At 35.8% G+C, this 27,864-nt stretch overlaps 1 protein-coding gene across 1 annotated transcript; it reads right to left on the reverse strand.

Annotated features, from left to right (window-relative positions):
* ACD1 (Pheophorbide a oxygenase family protein with Rieske 2Fe-2S domain-containing protein) lies at nt 1–27,577 on the reverse strand. Its single transcript, XM_006843046.4, has 7 exons — nt 26,874–27,577; nt 24,662–24,897; nt 18,604–18,730; nt 17,910–18,046; nt 15,714–15,873; nt 14,710–14,988; nt 1–476 (listed from the first exon to the last, which is right to left on the reverse strand). The coding sequence occupies exons 1-7, from the start codon at nt 27,300–27,302 to the stop codon at nt 222–224; spliced, it is 1,623 nt and encodes a 540-aa protein (XP_006843109.1). The 5' UTR covers nt 27,303–27,577; the 3' UTR covers nt 1–221.
* Nucleotides 27,578–27,864: the final 287 nt, after the last annotated feature.

The following is a 27,864-nucleotide window of genomic DNA, read 5'->3' on the forward strand; positions in this document are numbered from 1 at the left end:
TTTCACGTGAACCCAAATTTATCTTTTGACTTGAGCCAAGACAGTTCGTTCTTATGACTATGAGACTTCACAGCATACAAAAGAAACCTGTACATAGTTCGAGTTCCTATTTCTTAATTACATGTTGGACTTTACACAATTTCCGTCCAAAAATTCCAACTACTCGGTAGAATAAATCAACTGCCATCTCAATCACTGAGGCAATTTCTTTACTGAAAACATTAATCTATTTCAGAATGCACATAATCAACGAATACAAAATTCTTCTCGAGCTGGTTTAAGAGGTATGTAGCAGCAGCGCTCAAGATAGAAAGCGTGGCGAGGACGATCCTCAAGCCCATTTCAGATGGGACACCAGCAGTTGCACCTAGTATCACAGTTGCACCCAACAACACTTTCTGCAGGGTTTGGAAGGCATTGTAGGCTCCCTTGCATGAAGAGCACTTCAGCGTATGCTGTTCATATCTATCCAACATCTACAACACAAGAAAACAAAAGAGTCATAAACAGACTCAATATGTGCCTCATGATCTTATTAGTCAATCTCTTATATCATGTAATCCACATAACATAAGATCGCAATGCGATCATCATTTGCACATAAAAACACCAAATGGAAAATCATATTACAAAGAATGGACCATACACAACCATGGTCACCTGGGCCATGATCATTTGACAATATGAAAATAAAGGCATAAACTCTAGTGAGTCCAAATTTACAACACCGTCAATCATCACATTCAATGATCACTATACAACATATACCCCACAAGAAAAGAAAAAAAAAAAGGACATTTATTAGTAGACTTAAAATATGCCTATGAATAATATATCATAGTCAATTACCACATTTGCAAATACATAGATGCTACCCTTATTTTCTAGGATGTGAATGTGACACAAATTAACAATTTATACCTGTTTCTGAGATGTCAGTAAATGTTTTAAAAGAAGAGCTGGCTGTTCTTGCTAAATGCATGGTTGTCGCCTAGACAAGATGCCAAACTATCTTGGACTGCCAAGCATTGAAAACAAACTAAAACAAGTTAGGGACTTTGAGGAAGAAATCAGCATCTTCGAAAAGAACATCCTATTAATGGGGAAGAATCGCCCTAATCAAATCAACCATTTCCAAATTACCGATATACTTCATGTCATCGTTTTCGACCCCATCCTCGTTGCGAAAGAAAACAAAGACTTTATGAGAAATTTCCTTTGGGATGAATCAGTACACCAAAATGTAAAGGACGCCTAAATCAAATAAACAAAAGGCCCTACAGAATAAATGGCATTGAAGATTTTGAAATCAAAATGAACATTATAGAGGCAAGATGTTGCCAGTAAGTATGCCATGATGATTTAAGAAGGATGGTGAGCCCCTCATGGAAGTCATCAGAACAAAGGATGACTTTTAGGGTTGTTGGGACTTGATCCAAATATCATCCCAATGGTATTCTCTTTTGTTAAAGGGCAATTTTGTCATAGAAATTGGGCTCTTTGTAGAGGTCTATAAAAAACATTTTTAGGAAAAGAAAATATAAGGAAAGAAGAGAAAAGAAAAGAAAAGGTGTAGAGAAGCTTTGCGAGGTAGAGATTGCGGGTTTCTTGTATAAACCCTAGCACCATTGTGGCTCTTGTATTGGGCCGGATTTGATTGGGGTTTCCTTGCGGCAATGGTGTTAGTCGATGGAGACAAAGCAAGGATTCGATTGACGGTGGGATTATGGTAAAAAATTTCTATTGAGCATTCTTTCCATGTATGAGGTAATATCTACAAAACCCTAAGCTTATAATTTCTTCCTTGAGATAGTAAATGCATCTTTGCCCTCTTGCTTGTGGACATAACCCATTTTGGGTGAACCATGTTAATCGGTATGCCTTCAACTTTTTGCTTGTGTTGTGGTTATAGTAATTTCCCATATTACTTGTTTCTTGATTCTATAATTTTCCCAAATATATTGCACACACAATATTGTTCTTGGGGTATTTTATTTGGGTTGTTGAATTCATTGTTTTGGGGTGCCCACCACATCAAGTAGGGATTTGTGTTATCCATATTTTTCAACAAAGCCTCGGTTGCCAACAAGTGGTATCAAAGCTCAAAGTAGTGTAGTATTTTTGGGAAAATGGCATCTCACAAGTTTGAGGTTGAGAAATTTAATGGGACAGATAATCATGAAATTTGGAAATTAAAAATGCAAGATGTATTGGTACATCAAGGGCAACACAAGGCATTACTTGGAAAAGATACGAAATCGATAAATATGACCGATGATAATTGGGAAGAACTTGATATGAAGGAACGAGCCACTATTCGCTCGCGTTTAGCAAATGAAGTGTTGTTTAATATTGTTGGGGAAAATACAGTAAAAGATTTGTGGAAGAAATTGGAGAGTTTGTATCAAACACAATCCTCACAAACCAAATTTTCTTAAAAAGAAAATTGTATTACTTGATAATGAAAGAAGGTGCAAAGGTGTCGGAACACTTGAATGAATTCAATACTATCATTTGTCAACTTGAAAGTATTGGTGTGAGAATGGCGGATGAAGATAAGGCGGCCACCTTACGTTGTATATTGCCGGAATCCTATGATAACCTTGTTACTGCGTTGAGTTTGTAGTAAAGAAGATTCTCGTGATTTGGGTTCGGTTTGTAGTGCACTTCTTGCCAGTAAAATTCAAAAGAAAGCATCGATGGATGATTTGATGGGTTCGAGGATGGATGTCCTTATGACAAAAAGCCGGTTGGATGAATGAGTTGGCTCATCAAGAGATTCCTCAAGTAGCAGATCAAATTCGAGGTAGTCTTCTGACAAAGGTTGTTGGTTTTGTGGCAAGTTTAGCCACATAAAGAAAAATTGTTGGCAAAAAAATAGAAAATTTGCTCTAAGTGTTCCCGTTTGGGAATGGAAGGGAAAGGTGAGGCCAAGAATGAGGTTCACCAAGTTGAAGAATCAACATCCAATTATATTGAAGATGACGTGTTGATGGTGGGAAGCAATCTCATGTACTATCAAAGTTAGGTTCTTGATAATGGAGCCACACATCATATGTGCTCACATAGATTGTGGTTTGATGCATATGAGCCATGTGAAGGTCGTTTGGCATCAATGGAAAACAACTCAATGAGTAAGAAAAATGGTATGACTCGATTAGCATAAGGATGTATGATGGGATGGTTCGAACTTTTGAAAATGTGAGGCATGTGCCGCATTTGAAGAAGAGCTTGATTTCACTATCTTCTCTAGATATGGAAGGCTACAAATTTACCGGGTAAGGTGGAGTGTCAAAGTTTCAAAGGGGGCTCTAGTTATGATGGAGGGAGTTTGGAAAGAAAACTTGTAGAAATTGTTAGGGAGCACAATTGTAAGTGAAAGGGTAAATTTGGTTGTAAAGAAAGATGAAGCTCAAGAGGAGGTACATGATTTGGCAATTGATGATTTTGGTGAAATAAAGCTAGGTCTTAATGAAGCTATTCAGCAAGGTGGAGAAATTGAAGATATGAGAATTTCACAAGAGAATGTTGCCGGAAACACCACATGAATTTCCTTTGAGCCAATGTTCAAAATTTGGTGAAGGAAGGGCCGATGTGATTGGAGTGTTGCATGCTACTCTAATGCTGATTTTGATTATTGTCATGGTTTGTATAAGATTTGTTATTTCATTTGTTTTTAGTTTTCCTGATTGGCTTGTGTTTAGCCTCGAAAGAAAATGTTTGAATGAAGTGAAATGGGTACTTCAAAATTTGAGAAGTATGTGCAAGCATTGCCAAGGCTATGAATACAAAGAAGGCTTCATGGGAGAGACTTATGCAAGGGATCTCGGTGATATGAGATTAAACACCGGTTGTGCTTGTAGGTGTTTCACCTAGAGCATGTGTGAAGGCAAGATGGCCTCAAGAACTCAAGAATGAGAGTATTGAAGAAGGTGGAGTTTGACTAAGAGCAAACACGAAGGAAGATGAGCAAGGCATGTTCATGCCAGTTATTGGGCTAGAGAACTTGCGGAATTGGCTAAGTTCTCTAGGTTCTTCAAAAAGGGAATTATCGGATATGGTTTGGCAAGGTAAGGGTGTGATTTTGCATCAAGGTGGAGATTGTTGGGATGTGATGTAAAATATCACCCCAATGGTATTTCTCTTTTGTTAAAGGGCATTTTTGTCATAGAAAATGGGCCATTTGTGGAGGTCTATAACATACATTTTTAGAGAGAGAAAACATAACGAAAGAAGAGAAAATAAAAGAAAGGTGGAAATTGTTATTTAATGGTCATGGTCATATCATTAAATAACAATGATACATAATTGTGGTTAGTATCACGATATATGATTCAAGCTTATGCAATTTTTTCCATGTCTCTCTTCTTCTTCTTCTCTTCTCTTCCCTTCTTCTTTTGTACAAAATTTTTATGGATTCAGATCTAGATCTTGATCAATATTAACTTATCATAGGCTATAATGAGAATAGACCTATGGGGCAAGGCATAGTAAAAGAACTTTGGTGGATGATTTGCAAGGGTATATTAAAAGAAAAATCAGAAGAAAAGAGAGGTGTGAAAATTGGATGCCCCCACCAGTGGGGTGGTCAAGATGAATTTCAAAGGCAGATCATGAGGGAGTCTGAGCCCAGCAAGCACAGGGGAGTATTTTAAGGGATCACATAGGGAAAACATTGACTACTTACTCTGCTCTACTTCACATTTGTGATACTCATGGTCCTTTCCGATTGGCCTCTGAAATGTTGATCCTAGATAGACTAATATCATCATAGGGTGTCTCAAAACAATTTTGACAACAGGCAAGTTTTTAAGGATCCTACAACTCAACAACATTTTCAAGGAAATTTGAGAATGCAATACAGCAATTTCATGGTAAGATTAATGTTGGTGGTATAAGACCAATTGGCTAGAAATGCAATCTTTTAAAAAATTTCCATTGTATTAAAACTCAAAGGCTTAAATACATGAATATCTCAATACAAAATCATAATACATATATTTCATCCTACAAATATGGTTTATACATATTTGAATAATAAATATTCAACCCTAATAGATCCCTTAAAAATCCCTTACCCAAACATACAATTAAACTAAATACGTTATCCAAATATTCACAATCTACATCTCCATAACATATTACATGACTAGCACTCCTCATTATATCAAAAGTATATGATAATTTCATCTTCATTTTTCATCCTCACCATATATCACAATATCTCATACACATCATACACTTGATCATAATAATCCAATGAGTTTTCAATTTACATAAACAATAATGCATAACATTAAAGCTCATACCAAAAGATTAAAGAACAAGCTCAATATTCATACAACATACTCAATTTAACCAATCATGAATCATTTAAGAACTGTAAATACATCAAATTAACATGCAAACATACATGGGGAAGTCATGGTTCAAACCCCTTGTTCCCGAGACACGAAAGGGCCTTTTGAAGACTTAATTTTGTCTCATTGTCCAAGGCACAGATGATAACAATAACTCAAGGAGATAAATCCAATGGGAAACAAATGATTACTTTTATTTCACTTAATGAAGATCAAATCATAAGAGAGATATGTATCAAAATAGCCCTTCAAAGTTTGAGAGAGATACTAGAACAAATACGGTAGTTATGGTAAAACTACACCATGTGGTCAATAAGGGACCACACAAACTTTTCAATATTCAAAAGGAACTCAAGGGACTATTTCATATGCTCAACTATGATGAAATAAACCTCTCATCAGTTGTATATTCTCAATAAAAATTCCAGAAAAATAAGATCAAGAAAGTTAAGGTGAAACTACTCAAGATCATGGAGTAAACAAACTAGTCTACACATACCATGTGTATGGACTACACTATTGCTATGAGACTCTTCAAATATCAAGTTTTCATGACAGAAATGAAGAAAGCTACTGTAAATTAAGAATTACAGCAAGCTTTGATAATGGAAATGAGGTAGGAATTGAAATAAAAATCAATACCTTGATGAAGCAATAGTATGGGCTTGATCACCCACATGAGGGACTACTCCATGGAAGGGTTTCAAATGAATGCTCAAGGAAGAAGATAGTCTCATGAGTGACTACATTTTTGTCAAGAGGGCTCTCCCTCTCTGTTTGAAGTGAATACTCAAGTTAGGGTTTTGAAATGATCCCATCAGTGATTTTTATACATAGATCATAAAGGTAGATTTGATTTTGATCCTTGAAGCCTTAGATTAAGGTCACATGAGAGGCTTTTATTCAAGCCACTCATGTAAATCTTATCACCAAGGACAATGGATGAGCTTTTGACACCTTTTACTCTTTAAAACCTAGGTTTATAGTTAGTTTACCTTAAAGCCCTAAGCTCGATATATTATTTCCCATTAAGTCCAAATTTATGTTTGCACTTATTATGCCCATGGTTTTTATATAATTTGTGAGAGTCAATAAAAGACAGGGACATGGACATAAAGTTAATATGGGATATAAAGTTAACATGGGACATCCACACATTGAATAAAATATCTTATGACACTACTAATAAGATTTCAACAACACTAAAGTTTCACATGGGTCGAGCCCATAAGGTAGTGCCACATACAATATACCCACATGCCACAAAATCATATGTGGATAATAATATAAATCAAACTAATTCTCAAAAGCCCATAACTTCACACATGCCAAAAATGGCATGTGAGAAAAAAAAACATCTGACTTAAATCAAACTTAAGTCAGAACAATATATAACACTTTAACTAACAAGATACCATGTTATAACATACTACAAACAAAAGAACTAATGACAAATAGGTCCCCACATAGATGTGACACCAGCATGATGTCAGCCACGAGTGGGGAGGTGGGGGTGCCACATGGCATCCCTATAGCCACTTAGGATCATTGTGGCATCCCCATAGGATGTCCTTGTTAGGTATTTATGTCAAACAAATTTGAAAGTCACATTTTCGATGATTTAAAAATTTTGCAAAATTTTTCAAAAATCCCAAAAAATCTCCAAATGATTTCTCAACAGTATTACACATTTTCTCATCAATATAAAATCTTTCTCATCAATTTTAGATTAATTTGGGCCAAAGGTAAAGGAGAGATAACGCCAGTCGAAGTCTTCCATTAGGCTAACCCGAATGACGTTCCACCGGTATCTCAAGCCAGCCAAACGGACCTATGCACCACAATCTATGGTAGGGACACATCATTGGTCACATGAAAGTCGCTGAGCTAGAGGTTCTCGTCACCCCTATTGGACATGCTCCTACTCAAATACAAGGGTCCTCTTAAAGCACATGTGCACTAGCTCTTCTAAGTCAGATAATACTATAGAAGAGTGACTTCCCCATATGACTAGGGGTGTACATGCCATGGAACGGTCTCGTGTCAGGATATGGGCTCATGTCCTTTGAGCCAACCATTCCATAGAGGGCAAATACTCTTTTAAATACTCGGGTTCTATTATTTTGATTGGATTCTCCAAGCTTTAGCTTATCACATCAATTATGAGGCATTTTAATCAATATAGTCCTAACTGGGAGGTGACCCTTACACCTCCCCGAGAGGTTTTGACTGGGAGGTGACTCTCATACCTCCCCGAGAGTGCACACTCTCAAAACGCATACACTCAATGCCTCAAATACTCGGGGTATATGAATCTGGGCCCCATTTCGTCAACACCCAGATTCAGTCTCTTTCGAACTCCCATTGAGCGTAAGACTCTTCGCTTTAAGGCCTTGAAAGGCCAAACAACCAAAATTCTTCCACTTGGCCTTTTGAGGCCTTATAAATGATTCTCTCTCTCATTCTTCTACACAATGAAATAATTTAAAACATCAATTCTCTACCATAAAAGTAATACTCACATCAAGCAAGGGAGCAAGTACCAACAACCAATTTAACTTTCTCAATTTCATATCATGCACAAGCATAAACCATTGTATGCTCCATAAGCATAGTCAATCAACATGGTCCATTAACACAATCAATAGTCATGCATCAATAAAAGCAAGTGTGGTCAAACATATGCAATCGCAAGAGAAAATTGTCGTGAACTCTTTATGTGTTTGGTGTATGTTACAAATCACAATTTAAATGTCATATTTAATCTCCTTCATGCATATACTTAATCAAATATCATGTGGTTTATGTGTCAACATTTCACAGCATACTCATGTAAATGCCTCACATACTAACCTGCTAGGTGCTAATCGCATAAGTAATCCTCATCTTCAACAATCACATATTCTAAGAATGCAATGGGTATCCCTAAAGGACGAGAAATGTGGGAACATATGGCACGGCAAAGAGTATAGCATTTGCATGGGCAGTATGGTTGATAAGATGTATGTTATGTGCTATAGACTTCCCATCACCAATTTTATGTATCTACTATGTGATCTCAGGTTTCCTAATTACTTTTATACGGACTTTTATATGCACGTTCATGACAATTTATGCTCATAAAGATTGACATATATGTTCACATTTATCTTCTTATTAGCTCTCTCAACATTTAATCATGTGCTCAAAAGTTCACAACTCTATGTTTATATCAATTCTCAAGTAACACAGATTGCACTCGAATAAAAGTTCTTTAAAATTATACTTTAATCTCATGCATTGTTCCCAAAGTTTCCTTAGTCACGGACTGGTACCTTGTCCATTCAAAACCAAGGTGTGGGAGTAGTGTTTGGATTTTCAAGCATTTCATCATTCAATACATTCAATCTCTTGTTGATATTACACTCGGATTAGATGGCTAGCAGGTGCCATCATAAACCTATTCATAAGATCCAATCCCAAGATGTCCAAGTGACCAAGCACATTATAAGTTCGAATCAATTAGGACAATATCTCATGCAATGTGGGACTCAATAAAATTTATTGGATTTCTCTCACATTTAATCTCACAAATTATCTCATGGTAAACAACCAATTTCATTGAGTCATATGCATATAGTCCATGCATAGATAGTCATGTTTAGTGTGACTAGCCCACAAAATGAGGTGTCCTTGTTATCACATGATCATATCATAAGCCACATATAAATATACAGCTCTACATAAAGTCTCACATGCTATTAAAAATATTTTCAAGTGGCTTATGCATGCTCTGCTAAAAGGCCTACTAGCTTTAAAAAGACCGATACAAGCATTCAAGTGGATCATTCATGTGAAAGTGAATACATATGATCACCATAGCATGAAATGCATGTATGGACAAGTGATGATCTATTTCCACAATGTCACACAATTAATCATTGAAAATTCAGAAGTCTAACAAAGAGATGCCTCACAACTCTTACAAGTGGCATATCTCTAAGTGACTTAAAACTTCTCAATGTGGCACTAATGAAAACAATAATACTTATAATACAGCGGAAGAAAACAACCCATAGGTTCATAAAATGTCATATTTCAAATAAGAGGTCAAACACTCCTTTCGGCTTTTATTTACAAATCATTCTTATTCAATGCCTCTTCCAAGTTTCTCATAAGTGAAATTGATTTGAGATATAAGATTTTCCAAAATCAATATCAAGGTTCTCTCTTTGAGTATGGTTTTACTACTTAGACTTACTAAAGATGCTCCCACTAAAATCAACAAGGTTGTTTTTCAAAATAACTTAAATTTATGTCTTGGAAAACAGTTTACTTCTAAGTAAAACTGCAAAGGTTTCAAAAAGAACTTTATTCAAAGATTGATGACTATGGGATACTCCAAAATATTAAGACACACGGTTCTATGGCAATATCATAATGTTACAATAACGTTAAAAGAACCTATTTAAGGGTGATCTTCCAAAATGGAAGGAGCATGGAGTTTAGCACAGTCATAACTCTCTAATGGAAAGACAATACAAAGTAGCAATACACAAATGGGGTGGAATCCCCTTTATGGTTTCTAACATCCTCTTGTGCTAAAACATTTTAAATATAGAAATCCTGGTTCAGAAGAACAAGTGCTTAAGATAAAATCTCTTTCATCACATTTTCTTAATTATTACAATTCATACTCATGATACATTTTGGTTCGATTGATCTCAATTTTCAAAGTAGTTAAAAACATGCTACTATAAAGGAAAATGTTATCTCATATATGGAAATCCTTTTTCATGACCATTGAGCCTAACGTGCCATGTAATAATCCTCATATGCTATTCTGCTATTCATAACATAATGAGAATACAATACATCACATTATCTCTTCATTTAGGAAAGCTCAAAATATCATCATTTAGGAAAGCTCAAAATATTGAAGCATGTAGCTTGAGACACCATAAGGACTAGTCAATACCAATGTCATATTCATGATACATCTCATGAGTTCTCAAGTCATAAAGCAACTCACAAATAATAAACATTTCACATATCTCATTATTTTCAAACAATCACAAGTACAATCCTTACACATGCCATATTTCTTGAATTAGCCATATCCATAGGATCGGTAATTTGAATCATAAATCTAGAATCAAATTACTTAAGCAAATGCCATATGTCTTAAGCTTATATAAGAGTGGACAAAAGCATTCGAAATCGAAATATGTAAGTATCGGCCTAATTCAAGTTTATAGCTTATGTGAAGAGTTCAAGCCTTCCAATTATTAAATTCATATAATAAACTAAGATATTCTACCAATAATTACTCATATGATATCATAAAATCAAAATGGTTGTTCTCTAAGAAATGAATTCTTAATATATTAAAATCATGTTCAAAGGTAGAAAGAAGTCGTACCTTATGGTCTTAAAGAGACCAAGTCATAATCTAACAATACCTTTGTCTTCAATCCATGATTTGGTTTCACCATTTCTTACTCTCTTTTGTAACTGTACTCATTGTCTCATCCATCCATTTGTGTCTTTAGTCTTGTTGTCAACTTCATCACACACTATCCGGGAATAGCTCGGATTTAGACCAAGACTCGAGCATCGGGTATTAAACCTCATACTCATGATTCGATGGGGGTTTATATAACCCTTCCATTGTTCTAAAACACCTTAAGAACTCACAAGGACTTTCAACAATTTATACTTCATAGTCGGATTACAAAAATGTAAAGTACCCATGCCCTTCTTACACATTGGATATAGCAAATACTGCTTTTTTAGTTTTTCAGGATGAGCACGATCCACCTCAATGGACATAATTTGTTTACACATCATTTAATCATGAGACTTGTTTTCAGATAAAATACACTCAAAATGAGGCAACTTTTATTTAGAAAGTAGCATTTAATAATGGTCCAAAGTGGATCAAATAACATGATTCTCAAAGGGCTAATTTCTACTCTGTGTAGCAGAAATTACAGTACGACACCCCTCTAATAATAACCATAACTTTCCAAATATGGGGAATTTTCCTATAAGCCCAAAAGTGCATTTAAACTAAACTCCTTTCCTCAAAAGTACAAAGTTGTCTTAACTCAATCCCATAAGTTTTAATTGATCAAAACCCCCCACAGAAAAAGGTATAAAGTTCCTGAAAACATATTTCTCAGGTTGGACACACTTTAATAAACATTCAATAATTTCCAAAATATACACAATATGGTCATAAGACATTTTTCATATGAAAGTACACCCAATAACACAAAGTACCACCAAATATCATTCTCTTATATAAATATTGAATTGCCCACCATTCTCTAACAAACAAACAACAGTTCTGAAAAATATTCAGTCACAGTTCTCATGCCAATGACTCTATCAATTCTCAAAATCAAAACATATACATCATGGCAAACATACAAGGAAGCAATGGTCCAAACCCCTTGCGCCCGGGCCAAGAAAGAGCCTTTTGAGGACATAATTTTGTCTCATTGTTTACGACACGGGTGATAATAATAACTCAAGGGGATCAATCCAATAGGAAGCAAATAATCATTTTTATTTCACTTACGGAAATCAATTCATAAAAGAGACATGTATCAAAATAGCCTATCAATGTTTGAGAGAGATACTACACAAAATAAAGGAGTTGTGGTAAAACTACACCATGTGGCCCATAAGGGACCACACGAACTTTTTAATATTCAGAAAGGAACTCAAGAGACTATTTTATATGCTCAAATATGATGAAATAAACATCTTATCAGTTGTATATTCTCAGTAAAAATTTCAGAAAAATAGGATCAAGACAATCAAGGTGAAACTACTCAAGATCATAGAGTAAGCAAAGCTAATCTACATATACCATGTATATGGACTACACTATTGCTTTGGAACTCTTCAAATATCAAGTTTTCATAACCAAAAATAAAGAAAACTACTGTAAATTAAGAATTGTAACAAGCTTTGATAATGCAAATGAGGTAGGAATTGAAATATAAGAAGACAAATCAATACTTTGGTGAAGTAATGGTATGGGCTTGATCACACATGAGGGACTACTCCATGAAAGGATTTGAAATGAAAGCTCAAGGAAGAAGATAGTTTCATGGGTGGCCACATTTTTTTCAAGAGGGCTCTCTCTCTCTTTTTGAAGTGAATACTCAAGTTAGGATTTTGAAATGATCTCATAAGTTATTTTTATCCTTAGATCATAGAGGTGGATTTGATCTTAAACCTTGATGCCTTAGATCAATTGCACATGAGGGGCACTCATCTATATCTTATCACCAAGATCAATGGATGAGCTTTTAATACCCTTTACTCCTTAAAACCTAGGTTTATTATAGTTATTTTACCTTAAAGCCATAAGCTCCATACATTATTTCCCATTAAGTCCAAATTCATGTTTACACTTATGCCCATGGTTTTTAAATAATTTGTGAGAGTCAATAAAAGACAAGGACATGGACATAAAGGTAATATGGGACATCCACACATGTGAATAAATATCTTATGACACCACTAATAGAATTTCAACAACACTAAAGTTTCATATGGGTCAAGCCCATAAGGTAGTGCCACATAAGATATACCCAGCCACATGCCATAAAATCATAAGTGGATAATAATATAAATCACATTAATTCTCAAAAGCCCATGACTTCACACATGCCAAAAATGACAGATGTGAGCAAAAAAAATGTGACTTAAATCAAACTTAAGTCATAAGAATGTATAACATTTTAAATAACAAGCTAACATGCTATAACATAATACCAACAAAAGAACTAATGACAAATAGGCCCCTACATGGATATGATATCAGCATGATGTCATCCACGAGTGAAGAGGTAGGGGTGTCATGTGGTATCCCTATGGCCACTTAGGATCCATGTGGTATGCCCATAGCATGTTCTTGTTTCGTATTTATGTCAAACAAATTTGAAAATCACATTTTTGATGATTTAAAAATTATGAAAAAAATTTCAAAAATCGCAAAAATTCCCCAAATGATTTTTCAATATTATTACACATTTTCTCATCAATATAAAATATTTTCTCAATAATTTTAGATTAATTTGAGCCAAAGGTAAATGAGATCTCTAAATGTATAACACTAATCGGAGTCTTCCATTAGGCTAACCCGAATGACGTTCCACCGGTGTCTCAAGCCGACCCAACGGACCTATACACCACAGTCTATGGCAGGGACACATCATTGGTCACATCAAAATCGTTGAGCAAGAGCTTAGTTCAATGGATTACTGGTGCACCCCTATGGGACATGTTCCTACTCAAATACAGGGGTCCTCTCAAAGAACACATGCACTAGCTCTTCTAAGTCGGATAATACTATAGAAAAGTGACCTTCCCATACGACTGTGGGTGCACATTCCATAGAATGGTCTCGTATCAGGATATGGGCTCATGTCCCCTGAGCCGGTCATTCCATGTAGGGCGAATACTCTATTAAATACTCGGGTTCTATTATTCTCGATTGAATTCTTTAAGCCCTGGCTTATCACATCAATTATGAGGGATTCTAATCAATATAGTCCTAACTGAGAGGTGACCCTCACACCTCCCCGAGAGTTCACACTCTCAAAATGCATGCTCTCAATGCCTCAAATACTAGGAGTATATGAATCTGAGCCCCAGTGCACCAAGTACCCAGATTCAGACTCTCTCTAACACCCATTGAGTGTAAGACTCTTGGCTTTAAGGCCTTGAAAGGTCACATAGCCAACAATTAATCTAGACATGGAGAGAGGTAAATGAGGAAGGCAAGGGAAGGCATTACTAAATCTTCCTAGATTATTATTTTCTTGTCATGAACATTGGTTGGTTGTGTAGAGTCGGAAGAATAGGGACTCACTTTTCCACATGGAACTATACTTGTATAACAATTTTCACAATGGAAGGAAAACGTAATCATTCTCATGAATTTAGTTATTATCTTACAATGGAATGAATGACGTATTTAACCAGGACTATCTTCATAATTCCTAACATGTATGCTCAATATAATAAAAGACTACCACACAAAAAAACAAACAAACAAACAAACGGGGGTTCGGGGGAAGGGAAAGTTGTCCATGACCCTTGAACTATCGAAAATTATTACCCATTAGAGTTATGATTGTTCAATGATATGATGGAAGGGGGTGGAGGGAGAGTGCGAACCAACATTGGATTCATGTTCTGCTCTGGTGCATCCCACTCTGCATGACTGTCCATCATTACATTGATCGATCCATATCCCAATGAATTATGAGTTTTATTGTGCATTGGACTATGATACATGTTACCATACATATTATGTAATTATTCCACATACAAAATTGACATGTACCTTACGCTTGGATAGGGTTATGGATGGGAGAGGTTGTGGGGTAGCTGAACTGAACCAGTCAGGTTGGCTGTTACCATGACGCCTCAACCAATTACGAAATGCCAAAACAAAGCGATCTGCTCTTGTGGGTGTGAAGGTGATCGTTGTGTATTGCTGGTTAACATCAGCAGAAGACTCCAAGGATTTGGAGAGGAATGTCTTCTCCTGGCCTTGAAGGACAATCATGTCACCATCGTAAACTTTGTTTGAGGTCCAATGCTCATGCCATCTAGGAACCAGCTGCATAGGAAGGACAATAATATTACCATCTGAACTCAATGTAAAGGAAGAATTTATTGGGATAAGAATTCACAGGGGAAGCTTTAGTAAGCCACTCTTTATTGAAGGCGATTTTCTTAATGCTGTCAGATTTTCTAGGTAGGATCCTAGTTCCTGATATATTTAAGGTAACCATAGATCTGCTACTAGAGGTTAGTGTGTGCAGATCAAGACTGTTCTATAGGAGTCTAATATAAAATTGAATGAACTATACAATTTCATGAGATTCATGTGCCCTACAAGCAGGTTTTGATGTCGATAAATCTTAGTTTTGGGCATCGAATAATAAAACAGCTGCATAAATACCTATCTTTGGGTCTTCTTTCTAAATCTTTAAAAATAAGAAAAAACCATATTAGGTAACGAATGTCATGCATTAACAAACTATATCAAAAGAATTAGCTTCCAATTTCGCTGATATCTAACAAATACAAAAGCCATGTAATGAAAGGCGTGAGTTTTTTATTAGTTTCTGTTGTATTTTTTTTTTTCTTTGGGCAGGTCATGACCGTTTGAGTTGAAAAAGTCTATGCAAAAATCAGCATAAGAATTCCATGACTCATAGTTCTGTGAAAATGAAAATATGCTATGTAGTGAATGGTGAATCGATAAAGTAGATTAAAAAAGTGTGTGCATTTCAAGTTTCATTGCTAACTTCAAACTGCATTCAGTTTTGTTTTCCTCACCTGCCACCAAGCAGGGCCAGGCATTGTGAAGCGGAAGAAATTGCGAGCACTGCACACAATTGAACGAGTCTTCCCAGGAGCCATGGGTATGTTAAAGGAGCATATCCATATCTTCCATTTTTGGGGGCCGAGAAGAGGGAGAGACGTGTCTATCTCTATCCTAGCAATTAGGAAAACATCAAATTAACAATAAATGTCCATGCCATTGTTTTCATCAGAAAAATAGACAGAGTAACCAATTTCATCAACAGTAAGGAAATGGATGCATTTCAGAATTTCATGAGATGCACTTGAGTCAAACTGCAACAACAGATATATTCACATTATAAGGAAAGAATACATTGCAACCAATGGTACCATTTTCAAGTGACAATGTGGGGAAGTCATAATATACTTATTTCTAATGTCCTTTCCCTACTTACATCTCTTCTTTTCTGTTCCTTCGTTGGACCTTTTCATAAAACTAAAACCATATATTAAATAAAATGTAATTATATTATGATTCATTTGAGATAAAATAAGAGGATCCAATTTTAACATCTCTGAGAATTTTATTTGTGTATTGAACACATGATGCTTAGGTTCTGTACTTTCTTGAGAATTTTCAGAAAGGATGACCTCTTTAGTTTTGAGCAATCAATCAGTGTTGTTGTCCTTTATTTGGGATTAAGTTTCTTTGGGTAGGCAATGAAAGAGTCATGGTACAGAGAAGAATTTTTGTGTGTTTCTGTATGCTTGACGGGTGGTCTGTTTCTTAGAAGTACCCTGTTAAGTCGCAATCTATCCTTGATTCCAATTAACATTAGCATTACTACCTGCTGATGAAATGATTTAACCATTAAGTGGACATCATGAAATGTAATTTTCCTGTATTGAACTATAAGATAAGGGGGGATGAATGTATAAAATTCTCTACAATGGGGTGAATCTATAAAATTTTCTACATGACAGCTCTATTCTCTTCAATGCTTCCCTATTTTTTTTAATTTCATCAATATGCTATGTGGATCTTTCAATTGTCTCAACGAGTGGCTGGTAATTTTCTTCATCGAAGCGAACATTCATAAAAACAAATATCGGATTATGTCTACTGAGCAATTTCATCTCATGGGGAAAAAAATTATTCAATTGAAATTTGGACAAGGCTAATTATCCTGAAATGGAAATCACAAATTAGTGCTACCAGGATCAGTATCGAATCAGATCCGGGGACATGACAAGCAGAAAGCTCCCTATGACAGGGACAGCAGTCCATACACCTGAAATCTAGGGATCTCGATCTCAATACGTGGGGAGCTTGATCCGGACCTAATTAGGATATAATGATATATACAAGAACGAGCTCCATTTGGTTCAAAATTGAGGGCTTGGAAAGCACTTATACTACTACATATACCTCATTGTTATACAATAGCATACAACTATACTATACTACAATATGTTGCAATATACTATTTTACTACTCTATGCCATATGGTACCATTTAAATATATTATATAATATGTAGTATACTACATGGTGCATACTACTATACTATACCACACTGATAGACTGTACTGAGCTACTATATTGTACTATTATACTCTAGGACATTTCTATACTATAATATATTACCAAGCTATGCTAAAGGCTCGGGAATCTGGACCCCATGCAATGCAGAACCTTGATCTCTAATAGGAAGAATCGATACTCCCATATTTAAGAATCGCGGAGGAGTGAGTTCCCTTTACCTGGAGAACAGGATCGGGATCCTAGAGAGGATTCCACCCAGGTGGATCCCAATAACTGTCATAAATTCAATAACTAAATCCTGGATTCCCTCAAGATAGCATTGTGATTCCTTGAAGATTCAACTTGGCAATAAAGGAACCAAAATATTTTAACAGAAAGTGATTCCTCGTGGATTTCCTCCTAATGACTTGGGCCTCTTTCTTTTTTCTCTTTTAAACTGTAAAATTAAGGATCGTACAAAAACTTATGTTTCTCTTACACTATTAAGTAAAAGAAAATGCAATATTGCAACCCCTAGTTACAGACAATAAAACATAAAATGCCAGTTGTTACCTTCTACCAAACAAATATTGTAGCCAAAGTCAACTAGTTGAAGTCCACTTAGAACAAATTCCATGAAATCTATTTTCCAACGCCATACTTAAGTTTGGAAATTTAAAGGAAGAGATATTGAAAGGGTCTCACTTATTCATGTAGTAGCAAGGTGCAATGAATGTGGCACTAATTTGAGGGCTCCCAACATTTGATCCTGCAAAGCCCCAAACGCCACTAGATTCCACCTTGAAAGGTAGTGACTTAGCTCGATCTCTTCTTCCTGTGACCTGTAACAGAAAGAGTCAAGTTTGGTATATCAAAATAGTAATTATAGCACCTATTCATTCCATAGAAAAGTAACACTCGGATGGAACACGAACAGCACAGAATGCCGCAAAAACTATATCATATGTCAATTGATGAAGTGCAATTTTTCTGAACAAAGAAGTGGTAGAATTAATGCACAAGCAACAACTTATATGCTAGCAGCAAGACAAGACAGTTGTTCCAAACTTCCCCATTGATTCGGAGCTTCAAATATAGAACTTTTATAAAAAGTCATTTTAAGTTAAGAAGCCACTAGAACAATAACCAAATAAATCTCAAAGAGCAATCACAGGCCAAAGATTCTTAAAAGATATAGTTTCATTCTATGCAAAAGAGTGTGCATGCTGAAAGATCACGTGCAATATAGAAACAACATTGCTGCCATTGTCTTGTAACATTCCATCCTTCTTGCTCCTAGATTGGCAATGAAAAAGTAGGTCACATTATACAAAAATTCATGTTTCTTTGACGTCAATATAATTGAAAAGTAACAAGTATGGCACACAACCAAATATACCTTGTGGTGCGCAAAATCTATATGGGAGGGGTCTGCCACATTTTCCATCAATGTGTCATAACCATAGAATAGATCCCGTTGTATTGTCACAGATGAAAACCCAGGATCATCAAAATCATCTGGTAACCTGAGAAAGATAGCTTGTCACAAAGAAAGTTTGGTAACCAAATTAACCAAAGCTCAGAAACAATGAAGAACAATAATCTAATAAGGAAAAGCATACTATAGTCCAATGGACAATAGCATATAACTCCAAGCGAAATCCATAGTCTGCTCCAACAATGGATGGTTGGAGATCAAATCTACTCATTTGAATGTGGGCCCTCGTCCATTTGATCACCAACCTGCTGGTGGCATAAAACCAATACGCTAGAAATGCATTCTTTTAAAAAATTTCCATTGTATAAAAACTCAAGGGTTTAAATGCATGAATATCTCAATACAAAACCATATTACATATATTACAGCCTACAAATATGGTTTATATACATTTGAATAATAAAATTCAATCCTAATAGGTCCCTTACAAATCCCTTACTCAAAAAATACAATTAAACTCAATACAATATTCAAATATTCACAATGTACATCTCTACAACATTTTGCATGACTTGCACTCGCAATTCCTCATTATATGATAATTCCATATTCATTTTTCATCCTCATCATATATCACAATGTTTCATACACATCATACACTTGATCATAATAATCCAATAAGATTTCAACTCGCATAAACAATAATGCATAGCATTAAAGCTCATACCGCAAGAATAAAGAACAATCTCAATATTCACACAACATACTCAATTTAACCAATCATGAATCCATTTAATAATTGTAAATACATCAAATTAACATGCAAACATACATGGGGAAACCATGGTTCAAACCCCTTGTGCCCGGGCCACGAAAGGGCCTTTTGAGGACTTAATTTTACCCCATTGTCTAAGGCACGGGTGATAATAATAACTCAAGGAGATCAATCCAATGGGAAGCAAATGATCGCTTTTATTTCACTTAATGGGGATCAAATTATTAGAGACATGTATCAAAATAGCCCTTCAAAATTTGGGAAAGATACTATACAAAATAAAGAAGTTATGGTGAAACTACACCATGAGGTCCATAAGGGACCACACGAACTTTTCAACATTCAAAAAGGAACTCAAGAGACTATTTCATATGCTCAAATATGATGAAATAAACCTCTCATCAGTTGTATATTCTCAGTAAAACTTCCAGAAAAATAAGATGAAGAAAATCAAGTTGAAACTACTCAAGATCATGGAGTAAGCAAGCTAGTCTGCACATGTTATGTGTATGGACTATACTATTGCTTTGGGACTCTTCAAATATCAAGTTTTCATTACAAAAAATGAAGAAAGCTACTGTAAATTACGAATTACAACAAGCTTTGATAATGAAAATGAGGTAGGAATTAAAAATATTGAAAGAAAAATCAATACCTTAATGAAGCAATAGTATGGTTTGATCACATAAATGAAGTACTACTCCATGGAAGAGTTTCAAATGAAAGCTCAAAGAAGAAGATAGTCTCATGGGTAGCCACATTTTTGTCAAGGGAGCTCTCTCATTCTTTGAAGTGAATACTCAAATTAGGGTTATAATTGATCCCATAAGTTACTTTTATACTTAGATCATAAAGATGGATTTGATCTTGATCCCTGATGCCTTAGATCAATGGCACATGAGAGGCGTTTATCCAAGCCACTCTTCCATATCTTATCACCAAGATCAATGGATGACGTTTTGACACCCTTCACTCCTTAAAACCTAGGTTTATAGTCATTTTACCTTGAAACCCCTAGCTCCATGGACATAAGGATAATATGGGACATCTATATATGTGGATAAATATCTTATGACACCACCAATAGGATTTTAACAATACTAAAGTTTCACATAGGTCAAGCCCATAAAGTGGTGCCACATAAGATATACCCACATGCTATAAAATCATATATGGATAATAATATTAATCAAACTAATTCTCAAAATCTCATGACTTCACACATGCCAAAAATGACACATATGAGGAAAAAAAAAACATGTGACTTACATCAGACTTAAGTCATAACAATATATAACACTTTAAATAACAAGATAACATGTTATAACATAATACCAACAAAAGAATTAATGACAAATAGATCTCCACATGGATATGACGTCTGCATGATGTCATCTATGAGTGGGGAGGTGGGGGTGCCACGTGGCATCCCTATGGTCACCTGGGATCCATGTGGCATCCCCATAGGATGTCCTTGTATGGTATTTATGTCAAACAAATTTGACAATCACATTTTTTATTGTTTAAAAAATGTGAAAAATTCTCCAAACGATTATCTCAACATTATTGCACAATTTCTGATCAATATAAAATCTTTTCTCATCATTTTTAGATTAATTTGAACCAAAGGTAACTGAGATCACTATATTTATAATACTAGTCAGAGTCTTTCATTGAGTTAACCCGAATGACATTCCACTGGTGTCTCAAGCCGACCCAATGGACCTATGCTCCACAGTCTATGGCAGTGACACATAATCGGTCACATCAAAGTCGCTGAGCCAGAGCTTCCGGTCACCAGGGGTTTAATAGATTACTGGTGCACCCCTATGGGACATATTCCTACTCAAATACAAGGGTCCTATCAAAACACACGTGCACTAGTTCTTCTAAGTCGGATAATACTATAAAAGAGTGGCTTCCCCATACAACTGTAGGTGCACATGCTATGGAACAGTCTCGTGTCAAGATACGGGCTCATGTCGCATGAGCCGACCATTCCATACAGGGTGAATACTCTTTTAAATACCCGAGTTCTATTATTCTCGATTGGATTCTCCAAACCCTGGCTTATCACAACAACTATGAGGCATTCTAATCAATGTAGTCCTGACTGGGAGGTAACCCTCACACCTCCTCGAGAGTTCACACCCTCAAAACATATACTCTCAATGCCTCAAATACTTGGGGTATATGAATCTGGGCCTCAGTGCGCCAAGCACCCAGATTCAGTCTCTCTCTAACTCCCACTGAGCGTAAGACTCTAAGCTTTAAGGTCTTGAAATGACACATGGCCAACACAACCATAATGGGAACAAATGTTGAATGTAGCCTTCAAGTACCATTATACCATAGCTCATTGTACTATGTTATACTTTCCCATTTAGTAAAACCAGGACAGGATCACACCAATATATGTTGCCTATGTGGCCCTTCAAGGCCTTAAAGCCAAGAGTCTTTTGCTAAGTAGGAGTAAGAGAGACTGAATCTGGGTGCTTGACGCACTGGGGCCCAGATTCATATACCTCGAGTATTTGAAGCATTGAGAGTATGCATTTAGAGAATGTGAACGCTCGGAAAGGTGTAAGGGTTACCTCTCAGTCAGAACTATATTGATTAGAATGCATCATAGTTGATGTGATAAGTCAAGACTTAGAGAATCCAATCAAGAATAATAGAACCCTAGTATTTAAAAGTGTATTCGTCCTATATGGAATGGTCAACTCATGGGACATGAGCCCGTAGCCTAACACAAGACTGTTTCATGGCATATGCACCTACAGTCATATGGGGAAGACTTAGAAGAGCTAGTTCACATGTGCTTTGAGAGGACCCCTGTATTTGAGTAGGAACTTATCCCATAAGGGTGCACCAGTAATCCATTAAACCCTAGTGACGGGAAGCTTTGGCTCAGAGACTTTGATGTGACCAATTATGTGACCCTGCCATAGAATGTGAAGCATAAGTCTGTTGGGTAGGCGTGAGGCACCGGTGGAAAGTCATTCAAGTTATCCCAATCGACGACTCTGACTAGTGTTATATGTCGAGAGATCTCATTTACCTTTGACTTAGATTAATCTAAAATTGATGAGAAAATATTTTATATTAATAAGAATCTGTAATGATGTTGAAAAATCATTTGGAGAATTTTTGGGATTTTTTGAGAATGTTTCAGGATTTTTAAAACACCAAAAATTGTTTTTTTTTTAAAATTGTTTGGCCAAAATGACGATCAACGACAAGCCATGGGGAAGCCAGATGGGTCCCAAGTGACCATAGGGAGGCCACGTGGCACCCCCACACCCCCTTGGGCACTGACGTCGTGCTGACATCATGCCCATGCATGGGGGGCATTGTTGCTTTTTGTTATTTAGATATATTATGTTTATTTAAAACATTATGTTTTATAATGTTGTGACTTAAGTGAGTTATTTTGTCACATGGTGTTTTGTTCACACATGTGGTTTATTTGGCATGTGTGAAGTCCTGGGATTTTGAGAATTAATTTTATTTATAATATTATCCACATATGATTTTGTGGCATGTGGGTATATCGTATGTGACACTACCTTATGGGCTTAACCCATGTGAAACTTTAGTGCTGTTGAAATGCTATTAGTGGTGTCATAAGATATTTTATTCATATATGTTGATGTCCTATTTTACCTTTATGTCCATGTCCTTGGCTTTGATTGACTCTCACAAATTATTTAAAAACCGTTGACACAAGTGTAAACATGAATTTAGAATTAATGGGAGGTAAAACATGGATCTAAGGGCTCTAAAGTAAAATGACTATAACCTAGGTTTTAAGGAGTGAAGGGTGTTAAAAGCTCATCCATTGATCTTGGTGATAAGATATAGATGAGTAGCTTGGATAAAAGCCTCTCATGTGCCATCGATCTAAGGCATCAAGGATCAAAATCAAATCCACCTTTATGATCTAAGTATAAAAGTAACCTCATGGGATCAATTATAACTCTAACTTGTGTATTTACTTCAAAGAGAGAGAGAGAGCCCCTTTGACGAAAAAGTGGCCACCCATGAGACTATCTTCTTCCTTGAGCTTTCATTTGAAACCCTTCTATGAAATAGTCCCTCATGTATGTGATCAAGCTCATACTATTGCTTCACTAAGGTATTGATTTTTCTTTTTGATATTTCAATTCCTACCTCACTTCCATTATCAAAGCTTGCTGTAATTATTAATTTACAGTAGCTTTCTTCATATTTGGTAATGAAAACTTGATATTTGAAGAGTCCCAAAGAAATAGTGTAGTCCATACACATGGTTTGTGTAGACTAGCTTGCTTACTTTATGATCTTGAGTAGTTTCACCATGATTTTCTTAATCTTATTTTTTTGAAATTTTTACTGAGAATTTACAACTGATGAAGGGTTTATTTCATCATATTTGAGCATATGAAATAGTCCCTTGAGTTCTTTTTTTAATGTTGAAAAGTTCGTGTGGACCACGTGGTGTAGTTTCACCATAACTTCCTTATTTTGTGTAGTATCTCTCTCCAACTCCTTGTTTTGATACATGTCTCTCTCATGATTTGATCCCTATTAAGTGAAACAAAAGTGATCATTTGCTTCCTATTGGATTGATATCCTTGAGTTATTATTATACCCATGTCTTAGACAATGGGACAAAATTAAGTCCTCAAAAGGCCCTTTCGTAGCTCGGGCACAAGGGGTTCAAACCATGGATTCCCCCATATATGTTTGCATGCTAATTTGATATATTTACAGTTATTTAGTGATTCATGATTGATAGAATTGAATATGTTATGTAAATATTGAGATTGTTCTTTAATTTTGTGGTATGAGCTTTAATGATATGCTTTATTGTTTATGTGAATTGAAATCGTATTGGATTATTATGATCATGTGTATGTGATATTGTAACACATAATGAAGAATGAACATAGAATTGTTATGTAATTTTGATATAATGAGGAATTTTGAGTACAAGTCATGTAATATATCATAGAGATGTACATTGTGAGTATTTGGACATTGTATTGAGTTTAATTGTATTTTTGAGTAAAGGATTTGTAAGGGAGCAATTAGGGTTGGATTTTTATTATTCAATGTGCATAAACCATGTTTGTAGGTTGAACTATATGAGATATTCGTGCATTTAAACACTTGATTTTTAATACAATGGAAATTTTAAAACATTGTGTATCTAGCCCCTTGGTCTTATACCAGCAACAATATAAAACATCGAAACTTTACCTTGGAGGTTCGGTCTTGGATGATTTCTCCCATCCATTCTCATCGGGCCACACAAATAGAAGACCCTGAGATACAAGAGTTGGAAAGCGGGCTACACAAGCTTTGGGAGATTGGAGTGCACGAGCCTCAGGGCCCTCTAGGGAAGCTTGAGGGATACGAGCACAAGACCCATCCGATCTAAAAGACCAGCCATGATATGAACATTGAAGCCAGCCATCCTCGTCCACCCTGCCTTCCTGCAATCACCAAGAAAAGAGAACTACTACTCAGAGACCACAATGAACCCATGGAACCAAAAACAAGCGCTTCGTACGGTCTCTAGGCAGAGGTGGTTAAGGTGTGGGTGCCACAACGTGATGACTAGAGATCCAATCCCACCAGCCCCCAAGTTAACATTCAAATAGAAAAAGGAAGCGCAATCATGAAAAGTATTGTCTAGAATTAAACCATTAAATGACCTTCTCTCACAAGGTCTTCCATCATTTAAGAGAATCAATGCAGATGGAAGAATATAATTAAGCTAGGTGGTTTGCCACTCCATCCATGTACAGCTTCATCAATGCCTACGAGATAGAGGGGTAGACTATAGTTTGAACCCTATTTCAAGTTGAAAAGGGAAATTTGCAAAACAAATGTGCAGTCCTAGAAGATTACATTGAATGAAAACAAGATTTTTAGTTCCCACAGGACTAAACATTTGCTTTTGCTGAAACCAAGGTCCTATTGAAATCATATGAAAATACACATTATAAAATGGAGTTTGATTTCATATAATTATGTATAAGGACAATCCTATCCATAACTCCACGCCCTCATCCTTATAACCAGTTGTTCGAACCTCCAGGGTCGAAACTTTTGTTTCTTTTGTTTATTCAATTTAAGGTCTCTGACTTTCAGAATTTCAATAAAGAGAATGTATGATGTTTGATGAAGTGTATCTCAACAGTTAAGATATCTATGATTTCATTGCATCTTTTGAAAGGAAATACAATTGAAAAAAGTTTCTACATTGATACAATGCACTAGAATCTATTTCATTGCATGCAGATGCGTGCACATGTAAGGTACTGCATTGAATTTATTTCCAATATGAAGTATTAAAAATAAAATTGGTATCAGTTCTACATATGATGATCCAATGGAACATTATCCACAATCAATTAAATTCATGAATTGAAATATAGATATAACTTAACTTAACAGGCCCAATTTATTTCGAAATTTGTTCCATATGATTTAGTGCAATAAATGATGCGATTTTAGTGCTAAGTCATTAAACAATTAAAGAACAAGTTCCATCTGAGTTTACCTTGATTTTAACTTCAGATAATTGTGTAAAACAAACCCAAATGTTTTCCTTATATTAATTCATCTAAATGGAGAGAAAAATCAACCAAAAGCAATGACTAATAGAATTGAATTCCCATTGACAACATATTTACAGGGACCACATCTCAAATTGGCATCATTTCGTAGAAAACTTTGGCTGAATCCAAGAAACTTGAAACCCAACTTCATTTTATATTATAAGTCGCATGCCACAACTTCAAACGATTGAACATGCATACCTAACAAATTACATTATGGAATGCCATCCAATTTACACCAATTATTCCTTCACAGAATCCATCCAAGGCATTCACAAAAGTCATATTCTTGAATGTAGAGAAAAATATGAATTTAACAACAATAAAAGCAATTTATTTATAATTCAGTATTCTAAATTCTGAAAAATTGTGAAACAAATTTTTGAATCCACATAATCACATGGATTCAACCATTGTTTAAAAACTCAGACTGGTGGATCAAAGAGGTCACCTACCAGCCCAAATCAAACCAGTCAAGTCCGCAAGTCAGCTAGGCCAACTCGGCCAGAGTAAAATAAGAAAAAAAGCAAAAAAATTTTTAAAGAGTTCAATATTTTTAAACAAGGTTTAGGACTTCAAATGTTCTTAATAAATACTTGTTTTCAATTAATAGAGCTTATTTTAATGGTGTTGATACACCTCTAGGTCCAAAGCCAATTCAGGGAGAGACTAGGACCAGGCTACTGGCTGAACGGTTCCGAGTATTTTTTAAACACTGGATTTAACAGCAACGAATCAATTATGTACAATCTAGCAAGTCTAAATGCCATCTTCGATCCAAAACCATTTATCAGATAAAAGAGAAAATAGAGATATGAGGATGAAGAGAAGGGACAGAGACAAACCGAAAGGGGAGCGAGGCGGTGAGGGCAGCGATCATCAAAGGCAACCCAATTTCCCTGTCTGTTTTTCCACAAAACCATCTCTCTGCCCAATAGCTGAAATGGGGTGGGGACTTTGGGGTCGAGGTCTTCAATCAATGACACAGGATACCAATTCTCTCTCCAGACAAACTTTTCACCCATGATCTCCTCTGATTTCAATGCTTCCTCTCTTTCTCTCACCGCCTCTTCTTTTCCCTCTTCTCCTTTGACAAGTGGGGGATGAGAAGAAGCAGACAAAGCACTTGCAGGCTGGGAACCCATGATACATAATGGGTTTATAAAGCTTCTTGCTCTCTTATTATTCCTAATTACAGCAGAGTTTCTTCTCTTGGGTTTGTAGAGAAACTGGTGAGAGAAGCGGAGATTAATTGAACTGGGGACTGATGCCATGGCTGCTGTTTCCTTTCTCTAAGAACTCCTAAAACTGCTCTCTTTTTTTATCAGTAAAACGTTTTTCTTTTGGGTATTTTCGCTCTCTCAAAGTGGTACTCTGCTTTCTACTGCAACTGCTTGTTGCTCCTCTGCCTCTTGTTGCCGTCTCTCTCTCTCTCTAACTTTTCTTCTTATGACTGCAACGATAGCTTCTTGCCATTTCTCGTACGCCGCCTTCTTGAATCCTCTCTCTCTGCTCTGCCTCCTTGAATCCTCTCTCTCTTCTGTCTCTCTCTAAAACAACGGCTAGCTGTTACGTGAAGTAATGAGTTTGGCCCGGTTCTATGCGCGCATATGTAGTAATGCGGGCCTTTTAATAAATATCTTTTTGAGATGGACTTTGGATTTAATTTTTAAGGATTTAATCCGGAATATAGAAAATAAATAAATTTAAAAAATTATAAATAATTACTTTAGTAAAAAAATATTTGGATAGTTACTTTTCATTGTTTTTAGATGAAACACCTACATGCATCTATCTTTAAGATGAATGCTTTACACTTTTTTGACCTCATATATA

Source organism: Amborella trichopoda, chromosome 7 (assembly GCF_054954075.1).
Source record: "Amborella trichopoda isolate Santa Cruz 75 chromosome 7, AtrichopodaSantaCruz75HAP2 v2.0, whole genome shotgun sequence".
Taxonomy (NCBI): domain Eukaryota; kingdom Viridiplantae; phylum Streptophyta; class Magnoliopsida; order Amborellales; family Amborellaceae; genus Amborella; species Amborella trichopoda.